The sequence below is a fragment of the Chaetura pelagica genome, unplaced genomic scaffold, assembly GCF_000747805.2.
Source record: "Chaetura pelagica isolate M959 unplaced genomic scaffold, ChaPel_1.0 scaffold66, whole genome shotgun sequence".
Taxonomy (NCBI): domain Eukaryota; kingdom Metazoa; phylum Chordata; class Aves; order Apodiformes; family Apodidae; genus Chaetura; species Chaetura pelagica.
The window spans coordinates 5,968,144-5,992,456 of record NW_009953811.1 but is presented as its reverse complement, the minus strand read 5'-3'; the positions used below and the strand labels follow the sequence as shown (position 1 = coordinate 5,992,456).

The 24,313-nt window shown below is 43.8% G+C and overlaps 1 protein-coding gene across 1 annotated transcript in view; it reads left to right on the top strand.

Moving 5' to 3' along the window:
- GATA3 (GATA binding protein 3) overlaps positions 1–13,620 on the top strand; it is a 54,165-nt gene extending 40,545 nt beyond the window's left edge. The window contains exons 3-5 of the mRNA XM_010001297.1: positions 1,223–1,368; positions 6,926–7,051; positions 13,108–13,620. Of these exons, the coding sequence (XP_009999599.1) occupies positions 1,223–1,368; positions 6,926–7,051; positions 13,108–13,392 (557 nt within the window). The 3' untranslated portion in view covers positions 13,393–13,620. The remainder of the gene's footprint in view (positions 1–1,222; positions 1,369–6,925; positions 7,052–13,107) is intronic.
- Positions 13,621–24,313: the final 10,693 nt, after the last annotated feature.

Here is a 24,313-nt window from a genome sequence, read left to right as displayed (position 1 = left end):
CTTCTTGCTCGAAGGCAGCGCGGGCTGGAGCAGCGGGGAGCCGGCTCGGTGCTGAGTTAGCTCTGCCCTGGTCGGCTGGTTTCTACTTCTGCTGCTCTCAGATGGGCTGGGAGTGCCATTAGGTGCTAGAAAAAAAACCCCCACAAAGACAACAAACTGAACACCCGAGAATAAAACCAACCAACATCAAACCAACAACAAAATAACAAAACGAAACAACCAACAAGCACTCAAGCTTCTGAAAGCAGCTGGGAGGCCTGACTGTATTCCCCCCCCAGTTCCTTCCTCTAAACTGGGAGCTGGGTGGATTGTGGGGCACCTGCCCCAATAGCCAGGGAGAGGATAGAGAGGTGCTGAAAAGGAGGAGAAGAAGGAGGGAAGCACTTTAATCAGAGCTCAGGCAGGCTCAGGGCTCCCGAGTATGAGGGAATATCAGAAGCAGCGGGGAAACCAGAGGGATTTCTGCAAGCTGGGTGGTGGAAGCTTTCAAATCAGTTAATTTCAAATAAATCAATAGTGAGCACTGGCAGATTGGTTGTGTATTGGCTAGGGCCAGGGAGGTGTTTTGGTTGTTTATCTGTGATCATTTTGGGGGTCCTTGATGTGGTTTGATCTGATGCCAAAGGAAGAGCCCCTCCAGGTGCAGGCAGTCCTCTTGGAACTGGGCAGGGCTCAAGGAGTGACCCCAGGGTCCCCATACTCTTCAAAAAAGGAGACACAGGCTTAAATTTGGTGTACGTTCATGTTGGGGGGGGGGTTGGAAGCTCCTGCAAAGTCTGCCAAGATGTGAGATGTGTTTTTTGGAGGGCTGCATAAACCCTTACTGCAGAGGTGAGGGGGACCTGCCAGCCCCTCACCTTCCCTCCCCAAAGGAGGGACTCGCAAAAGCGGTGAGAGCTTCTCTGGGGAGCCCCTCAAGCCACCACGGAGTTTGGGTTGTCATTGTTGTCATTCCTCTTCCCTGCTTCTGGGACACAGGCCTGATACTGCCTGTGGGGTGGGGACAGGGTCAGGTCCCACCAAACTGTCCCCAGCCTGTGTCAGGGATGTCACTCGGCTGTGGCCTTGGGCCCTTGCTTGGGCATCCTGAGCTTGGAGAGGACTGGCAGGGCCTGGAATGACTGGATCTCTTGGGGGGGCTGGGTTATTTTGCAGGGGGGCTTTTCCCAGCACCTTTAACCTCTGCTTTCCCTAAGTGAACTATGTGCTCTCTTGTTTCCAGAAGGCAGGGAGTGTGTAAATTGTGGGGCTACCTCAACCCCTCTGTGGAGAAGAGATGGCACCGGGCACTATTTGTGTAACGCCTGTGGACTCTATCACAAAATGAATGGGCAGAACCGGCCCCTGATCAAACCCAAGAGAAGGCTGGTGAGTCTCCTTTTTTTATTCTTTCTTTTCCTTGCTCTGTGACTTTTGCTCCTTGTTCGCAGCCTGGAATGGAGAGGGGAAGCTCAGCCAGCTCCAAAATCTGGTCCCACTGCGTCAGAGTGCTGAGAAGGGGGGATGTTTGGAAAGGTGCTCCCAGCTGCTGTGGGCCTCAATTGTCTGGTCCTCTTGCAAAATCCAAAACAGGTTAAAAAAGTCAAGATTCAAGGCTTCTTGCAAAGCAGAACTGAGTTTTCTCCCAGTTCTCAGTGGGGCAGATGCCTCTGTGCAGTGCTTCTAGATGGTGACCCAAGGAAGGTGGCTTTTTCCAGGGAACAAGGGTAGAGTAATAATTTCCTAGTGACCAAAGAGATTATCAGGAGAGCAGGATTTCTCCTGGGTTCTCTGCACTGCTGTCTTCCCCTCTCCAAGTGTGTTGTCACCCCCCTTGGCTGGCTGTGTTATAAGAGAGGGAACCCAAGCTGGGTGCTGGTCACCATAGCTGCTGCCACTGGGGCATCAGTTGGACCTTGGTCCTGCAAAACATTTGACTGGGGGTTCTGGTGCCATTTTAACCTGGTGTGGTCATTTGCACCTGGGCCATGTGAGTCTTGAAGGGTGTCATTCCTCTCTGAGTTGGTGCAACACCAAGTAGGTGATGGCAAAGCCCAGTGAGTGTGCAAAGCTGAGCAGGTGCCCAAGGCCACAGAAGTTGGAGGAAGGGTAAAAAAGGTGAGGGTAAATATTTAAAATAATAGTTGCAAGCCTCATGACTGTAGTAAGCATAGACAATACCTTACAGCATCCTCAGCAATCTATTTATGAATTTCCCTGAAAGCCACAAAAAGGTCTGGAAGCTGTGGGCATGGCTAATACATGCGTTGAAGCCTATTTGGCAGGTAATCAGGCAAACCACAAGGGGAAAAAATATCGGGGGGAGGGGGAGGGAAATGTTCCCTGCTTGGGTAGTTATCAAATGTTTCAAATTGAGGCACGTTTGGTTTCCTTAGGATTAAAGATGTGGATGGGCTTTTGGGGGCTGCTCGAGACCTGGAGGAAAAGTGACTCTCCATGGAGTTTCTGAGCTGATGGATCTGGCCGGTTGGGTGAGGCTGATGCCTGGTGTGGCTGGATCCTGCAGGCAGGAGAGGGGTGATTCATTGGCCTCATGTTCCCTGTGAAGGTGCTCATGGCCTTGGTCTGACAACTCTTAGGCACAGACTCAGCTTCCTCACCTGTGAGATGCCTGCAAAATTGGACCAGGGCTATTCCCATGGGCGTTGAGAAGTGTTTGCAGGATACGTCCCCAGGAAGGGTTCGGCTGCGGTGTCGGCTCTTCCTGGCCGTGTGGGTTTTGGGGAACATGCAGGTTTGCTCCTCTACCCCCAAACTTCCCGTGGGCAAAGCGCAGCCTGAGGCAGGATTGCTCCCTGCCTTCATATATGGGCTTTTCCCACACAGGAAAATGTTGGTTTCCCTCATCTTTCATAGCCTTGTTAGAAAAAAGGAAAAGCTTTCTAGGGAGGGAAGTACAGGCTGGGATTTTAATTTTTTTGGGCAGCTCTCTTGTTCTTTTCTCCTCCTCCCCCCTTGGCCTTTCTGTCTTAAACACACACACCTCGTTTTCTTTTTTATTCCCCCCAACCCCCCCTTCTCTCTTTATGTGTAAAGTTAACTTCCTAGGAAAAAGCTGCCGGATATCTGAGCCCTGGAGATAACTCCTAAACAACAGCTCCGCTTCCCCAGCCCAAACACACAGGAGCTTGAGCATATCCAAACAAGCAGAGGGGGAGGTGGAATAGGAAAGCGGCTGGAAAAGGGGGGGAGAGCTTTCAAAATGTGTCTGATGGAACCATGAAAGAATGTCCCGAGTCACCCTCAGCCCGGCACATGTAAAATGAACTATATAAATAAATACATTGTAAAAGGTCATTCTCAGGGAAAGAAAAAACAGGAGAAAGAAAAAAAAGCAAAGAGGGACCTTGTCTTGCATAATCACTTCAATCTTGGGTATTTTAGTTAAAGTCTGAGTTAAAAAAAGTTCCCGTTCTTTGAACGAGGCCTTTGCTAAATGGGAACTTTTGAATTTTTCTATAGATTTTTTTTCCAGCGTTGCCTGGGGAAAAAAATAAAAAAGAGAAACATTTCTAATCCTGTTTGGATCTATATTTATTTCCCTTGCTAACCTCCAAAAAAAAAAATAAAATCAGAAGGCCCCAACGCTGGGTTTGCCTGTTGTGTGCGGAGGTGTAGCTGTGAGTGTGTCTGACTTGACTTGATCTTTTCTGCCCTGTGGAGGCGAGTGGGCTGGGGAAGGCAGCGTGTGGATGGAAGCTCAGGGTGGGGATCCAGAGTCTCCTTCTGCCACAAGATTCCTGTGTGACCTTGGGCTGGTTTTGTAGGCTCTGATCCCAGGTGCTCCGAAACTGATGAAAGGACTCTGATGGGTTGGAGAGAGAAGGCAAATGAATGCTTAGATGCTGAGAACACAGCCCAAGTCCTAATAAATTTGATGGGAGTCTTTGTAAGGGCTTTATTTAGGGGAGATGGATGGAGCTTTTCCTGTTGAGGAAATGTGTTCCTGTTGAGGGGGACTCAGACAGCTGTGCTTTTGGGGGGAAGGTAGACTATCTGGAGATGTTGGCAGTGGGGTCAGGAACAGGCAGGTGGGACCACACCACTGCTCTGCTTAAAAGGTCTACAGCCTTCTTGGAGACTGTTCCTGTCCCCATTGAAGCCAGTGGCAGCCCCATCACTGCTGTTGCTGTGATGAAACCTTCCTTTGGATTTTCTTCCTCTCCCTGCCCATATGGATGCAGAGCTTTTGGTTTCCGTGTCCAGCCGTTTGGGAAGGATTACAGCTAATTTCTCAGAAGGCCCACGCATGTGCAGTTTGATTTTAGGAAGCTTACAGCTTTGGGGGTACCCCATGTAGTCCAAACACCAAAAACGCCCCTTAATTAAGCATCTTTATCAGCACTCAGTCCCTCTTTTGGCACCATCCTCAATTCCTCCTCATCGCCACCACCGGCACTTCTGAAGTTGTGCCCTCGCTCACATGCAATCAGGCCGTGGGGTCTGGTCCTACAGATGACATGAGGCACCTTATTAGTCATCCCATTACTTACATGGCCAGGCTCAGGTTGGTGATTAGCGTCGGTGGATGCCATTGCTGGGAGCTTTTACAATAGCGTTATTATTCATTGTTTCCTGCCCATGGCCGGTGTCTCTGGTAGAAGTTGGTAGATCATAAAAGGTACCATCTGGGACTGAAAGAGCGCGGAGTTTAAAATACTCAGCTAACGAGGCCGAATTCTTGTAGAGGAAACACAGCAGATGGAAAAGGATTTAGAGGAGAAAGTGGATGTTGTGATTTATTCATTTAGTCAGTTTGTTTGAAGGCAGCGAGGTGAGGACGCACTTGCTGTAAGAGAAATTACAGCGAGCGCCCTGTAGAAACCCCAAATATCTTCAAAGAGGATGTTTCCCCTGTGTGGGCTGAGTCAAATATCACTGGTTTTTAGAAATTTCTTTAGGCTTGATTTTTGGGTCTGATAAGGGCAAAGCTATCACTGAGAGACTCAATGCAGGCTCTGAGCTGCCTGTGCTGGCGGGTGGGACCCAGGAGGGCAGAGGCCCCTGGATCTTGGGGACAACCTGGGTCTGCAAGCTGTTGTGTTGGTGCTGCTCTAGAAGCACATGTATTAACCCAGTGATTTTGAAGGGAACCAAGTCTGGGACCATGGCATGGTTCAGAGGAGGAAAAGGCCGAGGCGTGTGTGCGCGTATCTGCTCGGGACTCTGCTGTTTGTGGTGGGAGGCCTCAGCTTCTCCTGCTGGTGCCGGGATTTTTGCAGCCGAAGACCCGCGTGCCATTCCCAGCTCTTGCTGTAGTCAGCACGGAGAAGTTCAGCTGGAGGCCTCCTCAGGCTGGAGATCAGCTCACTTCAGTTTGGTTTATGGTCAAGCAAAATGAAACTGCCCCCACGGGCAGCGGGTGAGAGCCCCTTGCATCAGCTCAGACGTTCTGCGATGCTTCCTAACGATCATGGGCAGCCTCTTGTTTATTTTTTAGACCGTCCTTTTTGCCTAATTAAAAGGGAAAAAAAAAAAAGAAGTAAAAAAAAAAGTCCTACTCTATCTAAAACAAAACCAACCCGTCCTCTCTCCACCTACGCCGCATTCAATTATGATTAAAATTGCAACATGACCTAACAAGAGTTGGTATTAACGCCAGCGCCGTGCCAGTGTCCATGTTTGCATTTTGGGTTTGTTGTACGGTATCCAAAGCTGTGGTATTTTTTCTTTATTTATATTTTTTTTTCCCCCAAATGTTGGATGTGCTACAGTGTGTGGCTGTGTGGGGTGAGGGGTAAATTTGAAACAGTAAGAGCACAAAAGAGAGCATTAAAGGCTCAGTTCTGCAAGGTGCCAAGCATTGCTATGATCTGGCAAATCGCTTGAGCACATGTTTTAACTTTAAGCACATGAGCAGTCCCATTGAAAGCAACGCATTGGGATGAAATCAGAGCTCTGGGACTGTGTCATATTGATGAAGAAGAGATAGGAAGGGGATCTAAAGGACTTTTTTTAGGAGCTGTAGGCACTTGCACACCCGCAAACATGCATATGCATTCACATAGGAGCCTGAAAACTCCTTTTCTTCCTTCAGTGGCAGAAGGACAATTTGTTTGCTAAAGTTACAGTTTTTAAATGATAAGCATGGATTCATGCATGTGAAAGAGAAGCAACTTTGCTAAATTTGGTTTCGCTAAGTCATTATCACAGCTAACAAAAAAGCTTCTGTATAAACCTTGACATGCAGACTTTTTTTCTTGTTCCTCCTTTATGAAATGGTAAATTCTCCTTTCAGGCTCATTACCAATCCTTAAATAAACATGAAGGTTTAGGCTGCAAAAGGGTGTAATTAAAAGTTGGGATTCTTGCTCTTTGCCACAGTGTTGTTTCCGATCTGGAGCCTGGATCCTTTGAAGCTGAGCTGAATTTCTGGGACCAGGCCGTGCCTGTGGTTGGAGCTGGGGAGCAGCTGCCCACCAAGCCCAGCACGGGTCTCACCCGGCGCTCGCTGGAGCCGCTGTGACTCACGCCGTTGACTCCAGCAAATGTTGGTTCAGGCCCTGACTGCAGAATTAGACCCCTGCGGGGGTCTGAGAGAATTAAGATGGAAAGACATGTTGGCATTTAAATGATATTTTCCCCTCTGGAATGGGCTGTGCCAGCGCTGCTAATTTTGATGACTTCTATCAGAGGTTTAGCACTCACTTTTAGGATGCCCTTTGGCACCTGATTCAGTTCCTATATAATTTGGGATTAAAGTACCTCGGGGATTTTTTTCACAATTATTATTTGTTCTCACAAGCCAGTTTCTGGAGGCCTCTGCCGATGTGCGTCAGTCTTGCAGGGTTGATGTTTTCCTTCTCAGCAGTTTTGCTGATTGCTTTTCTTTTTTTTTAAATATTTCTTTATTTTTTTTAACACCGCTGCTTTTTTTTCTCTCTCTACCTTCTCTTCCCCTGTCTCTCCCCCTCCTTCCCCTCAGTCTGCAGCCAGGAGGGCGGGCACGTCCTGCGCGAACTGTCAGACCACCACTACCACCCTGTGGAGGAGAAATGCCAACGGCGATCCCGTCTGTAACGCCTGCGGGCTCTACTACAAGCTGCACAATGTAAGTGTGACTGTAAATGTGTGACTGTAACTCTCAATAATAGCGAGGCCTCAGTTTCCATTGTCCAAACTCTTCCTTGATTGAAGTGTTTCCAGTCTCAGGTGGGGCTGAGACCTCCCCTTTGTCTCTTTGGTGACCTCGGGGGGTTGGAGCAATGGGTCGGCATCCCTTCAAACGTAGTTGATCCAACTTGGGGAGCTAGAAGACAGGGCTGACCATGGGTAACATTAGAGCTTTCCCATGCCTGAGCCATTAAAGGAGGGGTGGATCAACACAGAGACATTATCCACTGCTGATTAGGCTCAGTCTGTTGGAAAGACAGCATGCTGTCCTGCAAGCCCATACTCCTTCTATGTGTAACTTGGTTCCTCCAGCAAATGCAAACTCTGGAAAAAAAGCAACTATTTAGGGTTTGTGGCTGCTTTTGTGCTGTCCCTCCAGCCATCCCCAAAGATGATTTATTTAGGTCTTCTCTTTGCCCCAGTTGACGCAAGCGATTCCTAAACCAAAAAGGACTTGATTTAGTTAGTGGGTTGCAGAGTCTGCTCAACCTGTGATGTGAATTTTAAATGTCTGCCGTGGAAGGGAAGGAAAAATGAAATGAAATGGCTGGCAGATTTAATCTAGTATCTCCATGCAAAGCCAGCTTGCAGGAACCAGGGATATGTGCCCCAGGGATAGAGCTAAAGGGATCTGAAAAGTCTTCTACTGAATAATACTGCTAATAAGAGAGTCTTAAGGCTACTCCTGTTACTCTCATTCCACATGTGGCATTAGAATAATAATTATGTCAGAAGAGGGAAAGGACCTTCAATCTTTTTGCTTTGATAGAACTTTTTTTTTTTTTTCCTAGTGGTCACTTGCTTTATGTTTGACTTGGAAATCTTGGGCTATGTTTTGCCCTCATGTCCACCCACACAAACACATCAAAGACAGATCGGGTTTCATGGAGCACCCAGCCCTTGTGGTGTCTCGGTCCCTTCCATTTGTTATTTCAAGCTCTTTGGTTTTCTTGGGATGAGTAAACAAGTTTGGATTAAGTACAGAAAAAAACCCCAACGAAGCTAATTTTTCACCTGTTCTTTGAGAGGCATCTCTCTTGGAAAAAGGAGAATGTGTTTACCCTTTAGTGGGCAGGAGTCTCAGCACGTTTGGAGTCCTATGCAGCAAGCAAAGCTTGTCATCAAGCTCTCAGTGTGGTCACTGCAAACAAAGGGGTTGAACCTGGAGTTAAAGCTCTTAGAATATCACAAGAAAATATTCTGTTTGTTATTTCCATGGCAAGCAGGGAGCAAGGTCAGCCAGCTTCACTGGAGGAGTCTGTTCTTGTGATATGTTTTCATTGTGGCCTTGTAGCCATCAGTGGTAGGACTTAAATAACATAATTTGTAAGACCTATAGGAAGGCCTTTACCTGATCTGCTGCCTTTGTACCCCAGCAAAGCCCTTTGAAGTTCTTCTCAGGTGCCGTTGGTTAGACCTAATGGAGGTGCCTGTGTTTCGATGAGAGCTTTTACCACTTAGTGTAGTTTCTCCCCAGGACCACAAAAAGTGGCAAGATGATGTGTTCAGATGTATCTACCTGCATTATAGACATATGCCTGGAGGAATTTCCCCCACAAGATGCCTAGGATAGTGCCTGCATGCTGAGGTTCTCCAGAAATGTGCCTGTAAGAGCACATCCTTTTCTCTTTCTCACTAACATTGTGAACTCAGTTGGCCTGAATTGACCCCTGGATCCACTGTTTAGGGAAACTCCAATCCAGCTGTGAAATCTGTGACATGGGGCAGGCCTTGAGCACATTGGAACTGTTTTCATATTCATTAAAAACACCGACAGCTGCTTAAAAAGCTCAGCACAGCTACTTACCAGAGTCAAGTAGTATCTTGCCTTATGAGCAACTCCATTAATGGGACCTGCTTAAATGAAACTCCTAGAGGACTGAGATACTGTGTGCAGCAACATAACTAGGCAAGGATACTAAAATTGGGATAGATCCTTTTCTTTTTACTTTTTGAAGAGTATGCTTAGTTATTACTGTGGTGAGAAACAGGCAACATTGCAGCTGATAGTCCTTGAACACACCACCCTCAGCTTTAAAGGTCCGTGATTGCAGAGCACTGGAACATTACTCTGCAGCTCAACTGGCTTTAGAGGCTGTGACTGTGAAAGCCATCTACTTCAGAAGCTACATGGGAGTGAGTTGTTTTTGTCCCCAGTGGTAAGGCAGTGGTAGCTTCGTGGAGATGTCTTCTTTTTTTTGTCTGCTGGGAGGCAGGACCTAGGGAGCTGAGCTACCCAGCATTGTCCTTTAATCAATTCAAGGAAGGGAGGAAGTGTGGTGATTGCATGTGGACAAGGTTCCTTGGCTGGTGCAAATTGGTCTAGTGTGTCACAGTGCACAGACCCCTTTGTGCAGGTTGTGGTCCTACTCTCTTCGTATATCTTGTACTCATTGTTTCTCCATCAGGAGAGGTATCAGAAATAGAGAGGCTTATCATACCATGTCCCTCCCAGGAAGCTGAGTGGTTCTGCACAGATGTGTCAATGCCAGCAGAAGACTTTTGTGTGCTTGGAAGATGCCTTCACCCTGTTTCAGGCTATTCTGTAGGAAATTCTTGGCTACTTTTTAATCCATCCCTCATTTTGTCATTGTAATGAAAAGGCAATTTTTTTTCATGGTGCTATTTTTTTTCACGGGGCTATATCAGTTTGTTTTACTGTTGATTCCCATAGCTTAAGCAAACCCATTTGTCAGTAGGATATAAGCAATAATCATAGAAGTCTTGGGGTGCATTTAGTGAAGCTGCTGGCAATTCTCCCACTGACTTCAACAAGACCCAGCTCCATTAACACCAGTATTAACAATGACTAATATTTCACATTTATACGGTGCCTTTCATCCCGTGGCATCCCAGAGTGCCTTCTAAGATACAGCCAGCCTGGAAGATTAACCCAACATTGTAATGGCTGTGTCTGAAGGATAAATCCTCTTCCGTGACAGGACCTTATTGAGGTCAATGGCAAAATCCCATTGTCTTCAGTCAGAGCAAGATCAGACTCATAATGTCTAAGGCTATCCCCTGGATTTGGTCTGTTGAATGTGAGGTTCTTGTCCTTGTTATTTTAGTCCTTTGTAGAAGTGGGATGAGCCTTCACTCACTTCAGGGATGGGTGGGAGTGTACCTTGCTGGAGTTGCACAGCAGACTGACCTATGCCCATAGAAATGAGTGAGTTGCAATTGTTTTTCGGAGAAGTCCCCAGAAAAAGCCTCTTTCACAACAACCTAAAGCAGGGATATGTGTCCCAAGAGCAGGTCAGCTGGAATTTTACATGTGATAAAACAAAGCGCATAATTCCTGCCCATAATTAATTGGCTCCGTCTGAAATTTATGAATTTCATATACATGCATTGGACTGGTTTAATTTTAATTTAGCATGTGTTTGTCATTTTTATCACAATGAATTTTCATGGAGAAGGTCTTCCCTCAGGGTCTTTTGTTTCTTTACCCTAGGAACAGCAATGGGTCCGTGGCTTTGATGTTTTGGGGACCACTTTAACTCTGCTGTGGCTGGTTTTTGAAATCACTGAAAATATTTTCTAGCTTGCTGCTGTGACTGTGCTGCTCTCACACCTCCTGACATTTGCCTGAGTCCTTATCTGTTTGGCGCTTGAGTCAGGTATCTGCTTTGTGAGAACACACAAACCAGGATGATGTGTTTGGGTAGCATCTCTGACCCCATTTGCAGGGCTGGCCATGGCTTTCTCACCATTTGGGCAAAACTGGTATTCTCACCCTTTAGATTCACATAAAATCATGGCCTGGGCCAACCTGTTCTTTGTGATTGAGTGAAACATGAGAGATGTTGGTTTGAGGAAATTGTCGTTGTCCTGCACAATACCTTGCTACACAGGACCAGGACCCCATGCTTGCTCTAGGAGCCAGCACAGCCCCAGTCCCAGCACCAGACTGTCATTGCTTTGCCACTGCCAACTCCTGAGCTTGCAACTTTGCTGCTTCACCTGGAAGTCAATTCTGTCTGCCCCTGATCCTTAATGTCATGATGCAACTCCTCATTAGGACCTGGAGATCCTGGGGCTCATGTGTGCCTCCCAAAATCTGAGCTGGATTCTTCAGGTGTCAAGACTTCCAGGTCTCCTCTAGCTTTGCTGAGTGGTAGGGCTCACTTGGGGCTTCCTCCTGGCTTTGAACCTGGCCAACATGTCACTTCTGGCTAACTTAAAACAGGTCAGACAAAGCTTTCCCCTCCCAGCCATCCAGCTGGAGCAATGGGCCTTTCTTGCCTGTGTATCCCCAATCCCTCAGCAAGGACAGGAAGCCAGGGAGATGAGTGATGTCGTATTTAAAGCACATGACATTTGAGGTTTTTGCTTGTTGCTCCCCCAGGGCTGCTGTTGGGCTGCACATGGGCAAATTCCTCCTTCCTACCTTTAGCTGCTGGCAAGCAGGACTACTCCCTCTGGCTCCGTTTATCCAGAGGTAGAGGAATCAGCCTTTTATTTGCCCATTTTTCGGATGCAGTGAAGTTTTGGATCACTGCTGGTCCTGAGAGCCTGAGGTCACTAATTCAGGCTGCGATGACGAACTTTGGGATGCCCAAACCCCAGCTGATAAGCCTGGTCCTTCTTCTTCCTATGCCTCTATCCCCATATGTAACAGGGAGCTATTGTATCCCTGCCTCCCCAGGGAGAGAAACCCGTGAATGATTCCCATGCTGCAGGGAAAGGCACCAGGCTGTCGCTGATAAGCTAGACATGAAACTTTGCTGTGATCTAGAAGAAGGGAGTGCTTTGTCCTTTGCACTGATTTGAGGTCTTAGAATGAAGATCTGCTCAGGACCTTTGCAGGAACCTCTTTTTACTGTCCTTCACCAGGGTTGAGGCAGTAGATCCCAGTGGATAGCAGATGCACTTTTCTCCCCTTTTTCCCCTTTCACAGAATATCCATCAGCACTGTCATGTACGCACATTTATGATGAAAAGTGGTCAGCCCTGGGGTGATTTGAAGTGTTCTCCTACCTTCTGCTATGAGTGAAATTCTGCAGAGGGCAAGACAAATATAAGTCCTCATGTAGGCTCCCAAGTTCTGATTTTTAGGGAGGTTTATGGGTATTAGATGCATAAATCCCTTCCCAGGAGTGACTTTTTGGGGCTTTCCTGGCACTTGTGTTAATGCACATTGTGATACAGGCTCTTAATGCAGGACCAGGAGTTTCTTACAGGTGGTTTGACCGACCATTTGCTACCATTCACCAACCCTGATGGGTGTACAGGTGGTCATTGCTGCTGTGTATTTCCATGCAGAAGAGTATAATGCTTAGGTCTGCTACAGAAATATTTGCATGCAAGTAGAAAATACTCTATCTGCCAGCACAGATACAAAAAATAAAACAACCCAAACCCCACCCTACAATACTTTAGCAGTAAAACCTTGTGGGTTAAAGCAAACCTGAAAGGATGGCCAGGGCTAAATCTTTCCAAAGAGGAAAAATAAGACAAACATTGTGGCTTTTGTGATGATGTTGACCAGCTCCTTCTTACCACTGTGAAAGTTTGAGACCCCTCATAGCACTGAAATCCCAGCAGCTGTTGCCTCTAATGGTTTCAGATCAGTCAGGAAGCCTCGGGGTGAGCCGGTGTCTGCAGGGACTATTTCAAGGTGATAATGATTGGTTTTGTTCCTAAACATGGTGCAATTACCTATTGTGCAGATAGCTGAAATTTTTCAGCCAGTAGGAGTTACTTGGGTATGTTTTGCACCCGTGAGGCTCTGCCAGCCATCTTCTGTCCTCTTGTCTTCAGAAATTTCAACTGAACTTGGGATTTCCTGGTGGGATGTGGATTTTGGAATGGAAGGGGAGGGGTTGTGTAGCCGTGCAGATGGGGTGTGCAAAGGGAAGAGGGGAGCTGCTGGGTGTCCAGCTGGTCATGGCCACATCCCCAGGACTGCCTGGGCATGGAGGACACCAATCCCATTGTGATTTTGGGAAGAAGGGACGGAAGCACCAAAAAAAATAACGGATTTTTGTTTAGATTAACAGACCCCTGACTATGAAGAAAGAAGGAATCCAGACCAGAAACCGAAAGATGTCTAGCAAATCCAAAAAGTGCAAAAAGGTCCACGACAACCTGGAAGACTTCCCCAAGAGCAGCTCTTTTAACCCCGCCGCCCTCTCCAGACACATGTCCTCCATCAGCCACATTTCACCTTTCAGTCACTCCAGCCACATGCTGACCACACCGACACCGATGCATCCTCCATCCAGCCTCTCCTTTGGACCTCACCATCCTTCCAGTATGGTCACTGCCATGGGTTAGCAAGAGACTCCCCTGCTGAATGCTTACGGTCTCAAAATGAGATTTACTTTATATACTTGCATTTTTGCAGGCGTGTGGTTTTATGGGTCTGACGTCCCAAATTGAATGGGGGGGAGAAGGGGAAAAGAATTAAAAATTAAATAAAAAACGTTATTTGAAGGCGTAAGAAAGAGAGAAAATAAAAAATAAAAAAAACTCAGAAAAAAAAACTACAAAAAGCACAAAAAAAAAGAAAAAAAAAGAAAAAAAAGAGAAAAAAAAGTTAAAAAAAAAAAAGGTTTAAAAAAGTGATGTTTGCCACTTTTTAAAGGAACTCACTATGGCGTCTATGTATTCTTACCCACTGAATCTGGATACCATTTGTGAATAAGCCATTCAGAACTTGCATTCCCTATTGGACAGGATCTCTAGTGCTGTGAAAAAAAAAAAGAATAAAAATAAAAATAAAAATAACGCTGAACATTGCATATAACTTATATTGTAAGAAATACTGTACATTTGAGGAAGACTTTATTGCATCTGAGGAGCTGTAAAGAAAAAAAGAAAAAGGCATGAAGGACTCCGAGAGATTTTCTTTTTTTTTTTTTTAAAGGAAAAGAAAAAAAAAAAAAAGAGGAGGGGAGGACAATTTAAAAACCAGAAAAACAAACAATGCAGACCAAGAGGAAACGTGGTCTTACGAACAAATGGACCAACTGCCAGTCATGTCTTCTCCTTTTATTTTATTTTATTTTATTTTAATTTTCTTTTTTTTTTTTGGTCGTTGTTGTTGGTTTCTTTTTCGTTTCCGGGGGAGGGGGAGGGGGCTGGCTAGAATGGTTTGGATGATGCATTAACTAACTAACGAACTAAATAATTAAAGAAATAAAACCTGTTAGGGAGATCATTCATTTTTGGGGGCCAGGGGTCCCTTTTACATAGGAAGTACCAATGGTGTCAGGCAACCAGTGTTACCATGCGGACATTGCCAACGAGGGGGTTTCAGCCATTCTCCAGGTCTATACGCATTGTGAACAAGTTCCTGTAATTGTTGTTTGTATGTATAATTCAACGCACCAAAATAAGAAAGATGTAGATTTATTTCATCTTATTATACAGACTGAATGGTTGTACAAATTTATTTACTGCTAGTGCTAAGACCTGCTTTTTTTTTGTGTTTTTTTTTTTCCTCCATATTTTTTTCCTCCTTTTTTTTTTTTTTTTTTGAGAATAAACTAGATTAAATTCTGTTGACTTACAAGTGTGTTGTGCTTGGGGGTGGGAAAGTGAGTATGTTCTTTTCTCTATTCATTTTTTCTTTTAAAATTTGTTTGGATGGTATTTATTATGTTGTTACCATGGGTATGGGAACGTGTGTCTCTGCTCTCTTGCTGACAGCCAACCCAGTGTTTGTGGTGGCTTGGTTAAAAAAAAAACCACAATAGCAACAAAACCAACATAGAACGAAGTTAAAAACCCTCAGAAATAAATGGACTGTAAATTAGTGAAACCCCTCTGTCCAGTGTGTGCTCCCTGTCCCTGGAACTGCAACCCAACAACTGCCCCCACCTGCCAACGGGTCCCATGTGGGATGGGTCCCTTTTGGTCTCAGTCAACTACGGCCACCACAGTGACAAACCTGTGTTGATGACAATTTGGGAATGGGGTAAATGCAAAGGTATGGCAGGGTCCTTATGGTCTTGCCTGCTTTTTGGGCAGTACTAGGAAAGACTCTGAGACTTTGGACAGGAGCTGGAGTAGCTCTTTCTGCTCTGCCCTGTTGGGTGCTCAGTGGTTTAATTTTATGATCAACAGTCAAGGTCTTGATGAGAGATCAAGGTGCACCAAATCCTCTCCCTGTGCTTGGAGGAATTATCAGAACCTGATACAAAAGGCTGGATTTAATGGTAGACAAAGGACACTTCCCAAAAGTTCAAAGACTGATGTCAGCCCCTTTCTGCAGGAGATTGATTTACAATAATGCCGTATATATTAATATTATTAACAATAAATTTTGTCTCTTAAAATTTGATTTCTGATGGTTTAATCCTTAAGAATCATCCTCCTTTTAGTCTTCAGTATTTACTCTTGCAGATTCTTTATAGCATCATAAAGCTTGGGAATTTACTTTCCAAATGAAGGGTTAAACTTCTTATCAGGCCACTGTTTGTTGGAGGTTTAAGCGTGGTGTGATAGGACAGAGGCTGCCAGGGCTGTGAGAAAATGCTTAAAAAACTCAAACCAAACAAACACAAAACAACACTCAAACTTAAAAACCTCAACAGACATGACTTGCAAACTAATTTAATACAAAAATAGATGTATTCCTGCCTTTCAGTGACATAGGGCTGGAAAAATAACACCATATCTGTCAGATGCTATTTTGAACCCACTTTCCCTTGGGTAATAACAAGAGAGTGACAGTGACCTGGTCTAATCTTCTTCTTCAGGATGGCTCACATGAGTAAGGATGTCTCATATAAGAAAGACCACTTCAAAACTTTCAGGAAAATTATACAGAGGTCAAATAGTAATTTGATTTGGGAATGAGGGAGGGGCAGAAGAGGACTGACCTTTATTCAGGCTTTTTCTCCCCTGTTTCAAAATTAACCTGGTTCAACTGTGTCTATGAAGGAGGATTTAGCAGATGTAAGCAGAACAGGCAGTAAGTGTTTTGTAATGTTGCATATTCTTTCCTTTCTTCTCTGTTGACAAAACTGTAAAAAAAAGTCAGAACAAGTGGCACACATTTAAAATCTTATGTTAATCACCTACCTGCTTTCTCAATGAGTATTTTAAGCATAGAAACTAAATGTGGAAATAAAACAGAGTGAAGAATTACTGAGATGCAAATAGAGATCTTGTTGGTTCCTAATTAATAATCTGTGAACTATAAAGCTATTTTCAATTAGTTTGAAAAATCAAAGGAAATAATAATCTTTGCTGATATTATGCTTGAGAGACTATTATTTTTAAATTTGTGATGCTACAACCTTTCTCTCCTTTCACTCATCAACAAATTGCAGTTGGACTGAGATATTGATGCCAGGACCTCAGCAATTGGGAAAATAAAAAGAGGATTCCCAAGGCAGGATTTTGCACTCGTGTATTATTCTGTTTGAATCTTTCCCTTTGCTCAGGGGGAACTGGCTCCTGAGTTTCACTCTAATCTTTTTTTTTCCCTTTAAAATTGGAAACATCTTCTTGCAGTTTCCTTCTGATGTTTCATAGGTCTTAGGGGCATTGAGTGAGATGAAGCAGGATTTGGGCCAGCTCAGGGAATGAGTATCCTGGAAAGGACACACGTACTCTAGGAAACATATACAGTTTGTCTAGAGAGCTCTTATATAAATTATCTTATATTCTGATGCCAGGAGCAGGATGAATAGGATGTCTCACATCACATACCCCCTCGTTACAGCCTGAGGTGCTAAATTAACATCAGTGGTCTGCTAGTTTCTCACTTATGGATTCTTTTTTTTTCCCCTTTTGTTATTCCAGAGCAAATATTCCAGAATTTTAATGTATTGAAGAGTTTTGTTTGCTTTGCCTGTTTGCTTGGTGGTAGGTTGTTTTTTTTCTTTTTAAAATTCACTTTTATTTTGTTTTGTTTTTTTTTCTTTCCCTTTAACACATGGGGAAATAAGCTGGTTCACAGAAAAGGCCAAGAGCTGTTTTCCTGGGCAAACATCTTGTGAATGGCAGTTCTGCTTTTCTTCATTGCTGAAATTGCAAGGAAGAGCTGATGATTGGCAGGTTGCAACAGTAAAGCTCTCGGAGTCACAGTTCTACTTTGATAATCTATATTGCATAGAAAACCCCATGGAAGTCATTAGTGGGGTCAGATCCTGTGGGGTTTTTCTGCAGGCAAAATGCCTTCTGTGAATTTGAGTGAGTAGTAGCTGCTGTGCTGCTGTGATGGTGGTAACTATATTTCACCCATGATCCAAGAAAAAGTCTGTTGGCATCCTAATGAGTAATGCAACAAGACTTGAATCAGGACCTCCTAAGTATTAATTTCAGTGTTATCACACTGATTTATGTGTCTTAGCTAACTTTTTTTCAGCTGTACTGTTCCTGTGTCAGTAAGCATATGTGCACAGAGACACAGGGGCAATAATGAAGGGACCTTTTGAAGATGCTTCAAGATTAAAAAAATGAGAAGTGCTGTAATTGACACAATCTGCAAAACCTCAGTTATTTTTTCCTATGAATTTGAATGACAAGTCGTTTTAAGATGCATCTAGACCTGCGTTTATGTTCAGATTAACAGTGTGTTTTTGAAGTCTTTTCCCTATAGTCTTACTTCAGGGTTATGAGATTTTACTTTGGCTCACCCAACATGTATTCCTTGCTACTATACTAATGGGAACTCAGACTAAAACTACCCTGAACCAACCTTCCAGGACACAGTCTTTGGGTCCACAGCAGAGACTGGTTTTCCCTCTGGAGTTACTCTTATTGCTAATGCACACATTGCCACAAACCACATCTTCTCAGACTACTTCTTGGACAGAGACACTCCTGATTCACTCCGGGCTTGTTGTAGTCTGGTGAAGAATTCAGGTGGTTAATGAAGGGACTAGAGGGAACCTATCTTTTATTTTTCTTCAGTGTTAGGGATGTTTTTTGGATAAGAGACCAGAAGACATTCTTATGGAAAAAAGCCCATAAGCTACACCTTGAAAAATGTCATGTTTATCCCTGCTTCTTTCATAGAGGTTCTATATGGCATTGGGAAACCAAACCCAGTCTTGTCACATGAGGACAGCCACTAAAAGTGTGATCCTCCCTTTTGGGGATGCTTAGTTTCACACCTTGAGTTCTGGTTTGCAGAAATGTTCATTGCTCTCCATGGTATTTGAAGCCAGGGGTTCTTATACCTGCCTAATAGCAAATTCTTTAAAAATACAGGCTTTATCTCAACCTGAAATACAAATAAACGTTTTTTATTTCACTTTCTTCCATTCCCAAATCTGGAGAACAGATAGTAACTCCTTCTCTCCTCAAGGATGTGTTGGGAAGATAAATCCATCACTGTGAAGTGATTGGATGCAGGTTGATGAGCACCATGGAGAACCCATCAGCTTCAGCAGGTCTGCAGGAAGAAAGATGTGAGGAGTAAGCAAAATACAGGTTCACTGGTCAGGAAGGGCAATGTCCTCCCTGTGCCCTGAATTAGGCAAAGGAGAAAAACCTGGTGTGATTGTCATAGGTAGAAGGAACAATGGAGGTGGAGAGAGTCTCACTAATTCAATCTAGTGTTTCCTAACATTTCAGTGCTTGATATGTTTAAAATGAACTTTTTGGTTGCATTATTTTGTGGAAATATATGTGTGCAAGTACAGATTGGTGCTTATCAGGGGTATAGACTCTACCTTGCTAGCAAAGAGAAATGTAGTGAGTGTCTTGCCTATAAGTATGTTGAGACCCAGAGAACGTGAGGGCACCTGTTGTCACCTGCCCATCTGTATTGGTTGTGTGATGTTCTGTGTGTCCCTCTGTGGATATCTGAGCTACATCTCTACAGAAACCAAGGCACAGCACAAATGTATAGCAAATTTATACCTGTTTCACACAATTCCCTGAGGCTATGCAGACTCCCGGGTAGATGTTGGATCACTCTACCTTAGAAGCATATTTCCCTTGCTATAAGTTTAAATTAAGGCTTTGACCTGAAGCTCAACTCATTTTTTTCTCTCAAGGTACAAAACACCTGGTTATTTAACCTGTCCTTTTACATTTCCACTCTGGGTTACTGTCAACTCCAGAGGCACTGAAATAATTCATGAGAATCTGTCCTCTGGGAAGACAGAAGTGACTGAAATGCTCAGGGAAGCTTATTTGGGAGCCTCACAGGCTGGTGCTCATGCTAACGTGGATAATTAGCCGACCTTCTGCGTGTGTATTTGATCTTAGTCCATGAACTGTTTTAGTTCCCAATTAATATTATATTAATATTAATTAATATTAATTATATTAATTTATATTGCAATATTACAGTGCAATCGTTTGCTTAACTGTTGCTGTATTAATTCTGTATTAATCTTCTTATACTACTTGACTGGGCAACTCTTTTCTAGCTAAGCCACAAATCACCCAGTGCGTAAATCGAGGTGGTCCCACTGACTGCAGGAAGCACTTGCTTTATTCCAGGTCAGAATACAATCCTTCAGCTCCAAACTCCTTTTAGTTACAGTCTTCCCTAACATTTACCAGTCCTAAGAGAGCTTCCTCTCCTAGCTGAGGTGGTTAAAAATAATTAAGAATACAGGAGAAAACAAAATGATCTGTTGTAAATGTAGGGGAGGTGTTGACAAGTGTTGCCTTCTTGAGACTCTTGATTTCTTCCCCCACATGCCAAGATTGCCCATGGCCAGGGAGGCCAGAGGAACCTTTACTGCAAGAGGTGAAGTTGTCTCACTCAAAAAGCTTCAAGCTGGTTGCAGAAGGTCATCCCCTTACTGCAGGCATGCAGACATGATTGCTGATGAATTTATTTCCTGCAGAGTCGCACTGGAGCAGATTTATAGATTCTGTGATAAATTTTAAACTATATTTAGGGACTGAGGAAACAGGAATGAATAAGCACAGGTCCTGAACTGTAAGTCTTGGTTGCAGCTGCTTCATAATAGACTTTTTTAAAAAAACAAAACAAAAAAACCCCAGTATAGGACAGGAAGTAGTGGGGAATATAAAATTATGCTGAGCCTGGAGAGAGGAGGATCCTCAAGTAGGAATTGAACAGGACCCATGGGAAAGCCAAAAATGAGGAAGGAGAGACTGGACCTATGATGGATTTCTGAACAGTCACCCAGGGTCTTTCCATTAATAGCAGGCAGGATGTTTTCCTTTATGAAAACCTGATTTGGTTTGTCAGACACTGATAACCTTTCTGTAAGAATTTTCATACTCTGTGTGCTGTATATATGTACATAATAGGGATATTCTTGTCTATTAATTTCCGTAGGGTGGCTTTTCTATAAAACCCTGCCCATCAAAAGAGAGTTATGCTTGTACACGGTCCTGCCAATATTGTTTGCATTTAATAGACCCTTTCCAAAAGGGTCATGGGAGAGGAAGGTGAAAGCCTATGGATTTTATGATGTATATCTGTCCTGTGGTGCATTAATAGGTACTTCATAAATGTCACACAGGAATGGCTGTAACCTTTGTGCTCCAGAGTTGTCCTTTTCCATCAGGAGATGTGAAAGCTGGGTGCAGGCTCTGGGAAGAACACCTCTCCTTACCACCTTGCTGACAAAATTGACTTGAAGTTTTACCACTCAAACTCCAAGCATCAAATTCAGCCTCTCTGCTTTGAGTCACTGTTTCAAAGTGTTTCTTCTCTCCACTCTTGCTCTCAGAGTGGGCATCACCCAGGTCTTGCTTGGCTTCTGGCTTTAGCAGCATGTCTCAGATTTCATTTGCCCATGGTGCAGAACAAATCTACTCAAACTTTTTCTGACCTGAGTGGAAGTAAATGGTCTTTTTATTTTTTTCTTTTAGGAAGATGTAAACTGGGAGGCAGGTAGGAGGCATTAGGGTTTCCAAGCATTCAGGTGGAATGTGTTCATGCCTCCTGGCTTCCTGAAGTCCTCAGGCTGGTCAAGCACATTAGTGCTTTCTTCACTTGAGTAGGATGGATCAGCACAGAGTGTGTTGGCAGCTCAGACATGATTTACGATGTTTGGAGAGATGAAGAAATCTTGTGTTTGGACTGAATTTTCTTTCCATTCCCTCTGGTCTACTTGATCCTCATCTCTAACATCATGCCATGCATCTTTACTGTGTATGCAGAGAAAATAACCCTTCTATTTAAATCTGCCTTCAAACCCTGAGGATCAGGTCTTCAACCCAGTGTTGCTAAAATCAATTGCCAGGTCTCATTTTTTGCTCACTCTCATGAACTACTGGGTTCCTTTGACTAAGTTCTCCCTTCAGGCCATTGGATACCCAAATTTTCTCTCTTCTCCATTGCAAATTTCCTGCTGGGTTTGGAACATGAATAATTTTTCCTTTAAGGCAGTGGGAAGTCTGTAGTCAATGAGAATCCAATGACATGGAAGGGGAAACATCCGTCATACCTACAGAAGTTTATTGATTTTGATAAGTGCTTGGGCTAAGATCAATGCAGATAAACTGGTTCCTGCTGTTTCAGGATAAACACAAAGATTTCTAGGTGTTTTAGAACAGTTCTAGGATATATTTTAAGTGCCGTCTTTGACCATTTTTCATCTTGGTGACTGGCTATGGCTTAGCAGCATGGTCTGCATTTCCTAAATGGGTGATGGACCTTTTTCACAGCTCCTGGGAGCTGAGACATTTGTGCCCACACTGGCTGCAGGAAGAGATCAGGAGGAGCAATACATGTGATAGACTCACAGGTGTGCAGGAACTCTAGCACATCTCAGTATATTGGAGTGAATGAGCACCCCCAAATGTAATCCAGATTGACCTGGTTATGGTTTATTCTGCAACCCCACCTGCTAAACCAAAACCAACAATTTCCTATGTATAAAAATGCATGATCTAATTTTAAAAGGCCCTGCAGGAGTAAGCACAACAGGATGGACTAATTTGATTCAGTATGAATCAACTCAGATCCTGATCTAGAAGATGTTGCTTCTGAAAAGGTCCTGTTATTTTCCTTCAGGACCATCTCCAGAGCTGTAGCTGCTGATGGAAAGCTTCTCTCCTCATTTGTCAGCTTTCAGATCAGTCCTGAGTGAGGATTGGATGTTGGATTTTCTGGGCTGTCAGCTGTTCTTGGTCCTCAAAGCAACAGACAAGCTGTCAGAGGTGATCAATAAATGTCATTACCTGCCCTGGAGTGTGAGGCTTTTCAAAAAGAAACTCCCAGGAGGAGATTCAAGCCTGGGATGTAATCTTGACCACACTCAGCAGACATTCAGTGAAGAGTGCTATGAAGGTGGTAGTCTTCCTTCACAGCACTTGTGTCCTCAAGCAATGAAAAATGAAGTGGAAAAGAGGTGGTCTGATCCTCTTCTGGCACTGTTTGGTTTGTTTTTTTATACCATTATCCTGATACACGTATATCTCCTTTATACCTAAGGAAGGTGGAGATACACCTTATTTATACTACACTGGGATCAGCATTTTGGCTAGGTCCTTTATGTTTTATGTGGTCAGGAAAAGTCCATCTCTGCTCTCAAAGACATCAATGTAATTGATTTTGGTGGTGTTAGAACTACAGAACCAAGGATGGAATGAATCTGATAATGAAGTTATGTTCTGAATTATGCCCACCAGTAGAGCCAAGTGAATGAACGACTTTGGAGTTCAAACTCTCTTTGCAGTGAATAACCAAGGAAAAGACTTTAGTTTCTGAAAAATTACATGTATTTAGACTCCTCTGGTTTCTGCAGCCTGCACCAGTGTCTACAGGAGCTGGCCAGTGACTCACTGTGGATACAGAAAATAACTGTCTTCCCTCTGACATCTCTTACAGCAGGTTTCTGACTGTTTGCTGTGTTACCTGGCTCATTTTGCATGTTCTCCTACCTCCTTATGCTTGGAATTAGAAATATCCAGCTGGAGAGGTGCCCTTTTTGGTATATCTAGTCAACTGCCCTGTGTCATCAGGCTTGAGATTCTTCCCAGACAGCTTTGGACCCTTCAGAGAAGAGGTTGAGATAGTTGCCTGGAGTCTGTCAATGGTAAGTGGAGAGGAAAAGGCCCTTCTAAGGTGTGACACTGATAAATATTTCAGACAGTCATTTTAAGATGTCAACCACATCCTGGAAGTGCCCATTTCTTTTCACTGAGTAGCTCTTCTGAAGACAGAGGCTGTGCCAGTACCTGGAGGTAGAAGAGAGAAGCCCCACCCCATTTTGCATCTGTGCAAAATCTGCAGGAATTGTCTTCATACAAGGGGAGGGTGACTTTGCTGGTTTTTTACCTTTGCACTGAAGACTTTCGGGTTTGTTTGCAAGTGATCTGGCATGGAACTTCCTGAATTTTTTGAAAATTCTGGAATTTTGCAAGGATTAGAGTATGTGGAGCATAAAGGAGATTGGTATAGCTCCTCACTTAAAAAATTTCCCTCTTAAAATGCCATCCCAGCAACATCCCCAGTGCCCAAACCCCTTCAGATCTAAGCACCTTTGTTTTTATCAGCACCCTCTATGTTGCACTCGGTGCTGCAATGTTTCTTCCTTAACTTTATTATGATCAACTAATTTACATGAATCAGGTTTTCTTTTTGGTCTCAGACGTGGTATCAAAAGGGCTTCTGGCAGCAGCAGCAATAATTATAGACCCAAATCATTTTAATATTTATCTTATCTAACATCTAAGCATGTAATTGGAGGGCACCCAGACAGAGCAAAGATGTTAAAGAAGCTTGAAATGCCATTGTATAAGTAAATAAACAAACACATAAATACTTTGATTCTCAGCTACATAGGATTAATGCTTCACACATCTCGAGGGGGAGTTATTTCACAGTTAAAACACTGTTAAAACACTAAAATAAAATCAGGAGTCCTGGGTCCTATTGTAGTTTGTACATTTAACCAGTCACAAAATTATAGCTATGCAGACACTAATCTATGAAGTGGCTGTTAATAAATTATAAACAATTTATTTATTTTTTTTTCCTTGGCCACCTAAGAATTCAAAACTTATCTGGGATGGTGGAAGAGAGGTTCAGGCTCCAGTGCTTGTTTCTGTAAATGGTTGGTCTCTCATCTTTTTGTACATCTGAAAAATGAGGCTAATTATCCTCATGTCATCAAACGTTGCAAAACCATTTTAGTTGCAAAGTATTGTATCTCCTTCATTATGCAAGAAAAACATTACGTATCTGAGTATGATGTTAAAAGCTTTAGAGCTTACAGAACAGAATAAAGTGGCTGCCACAACAGCACAGACCCCATCCAGCTCCAATTAGTGACCTCAGAAATGCCAAAACCCCTTT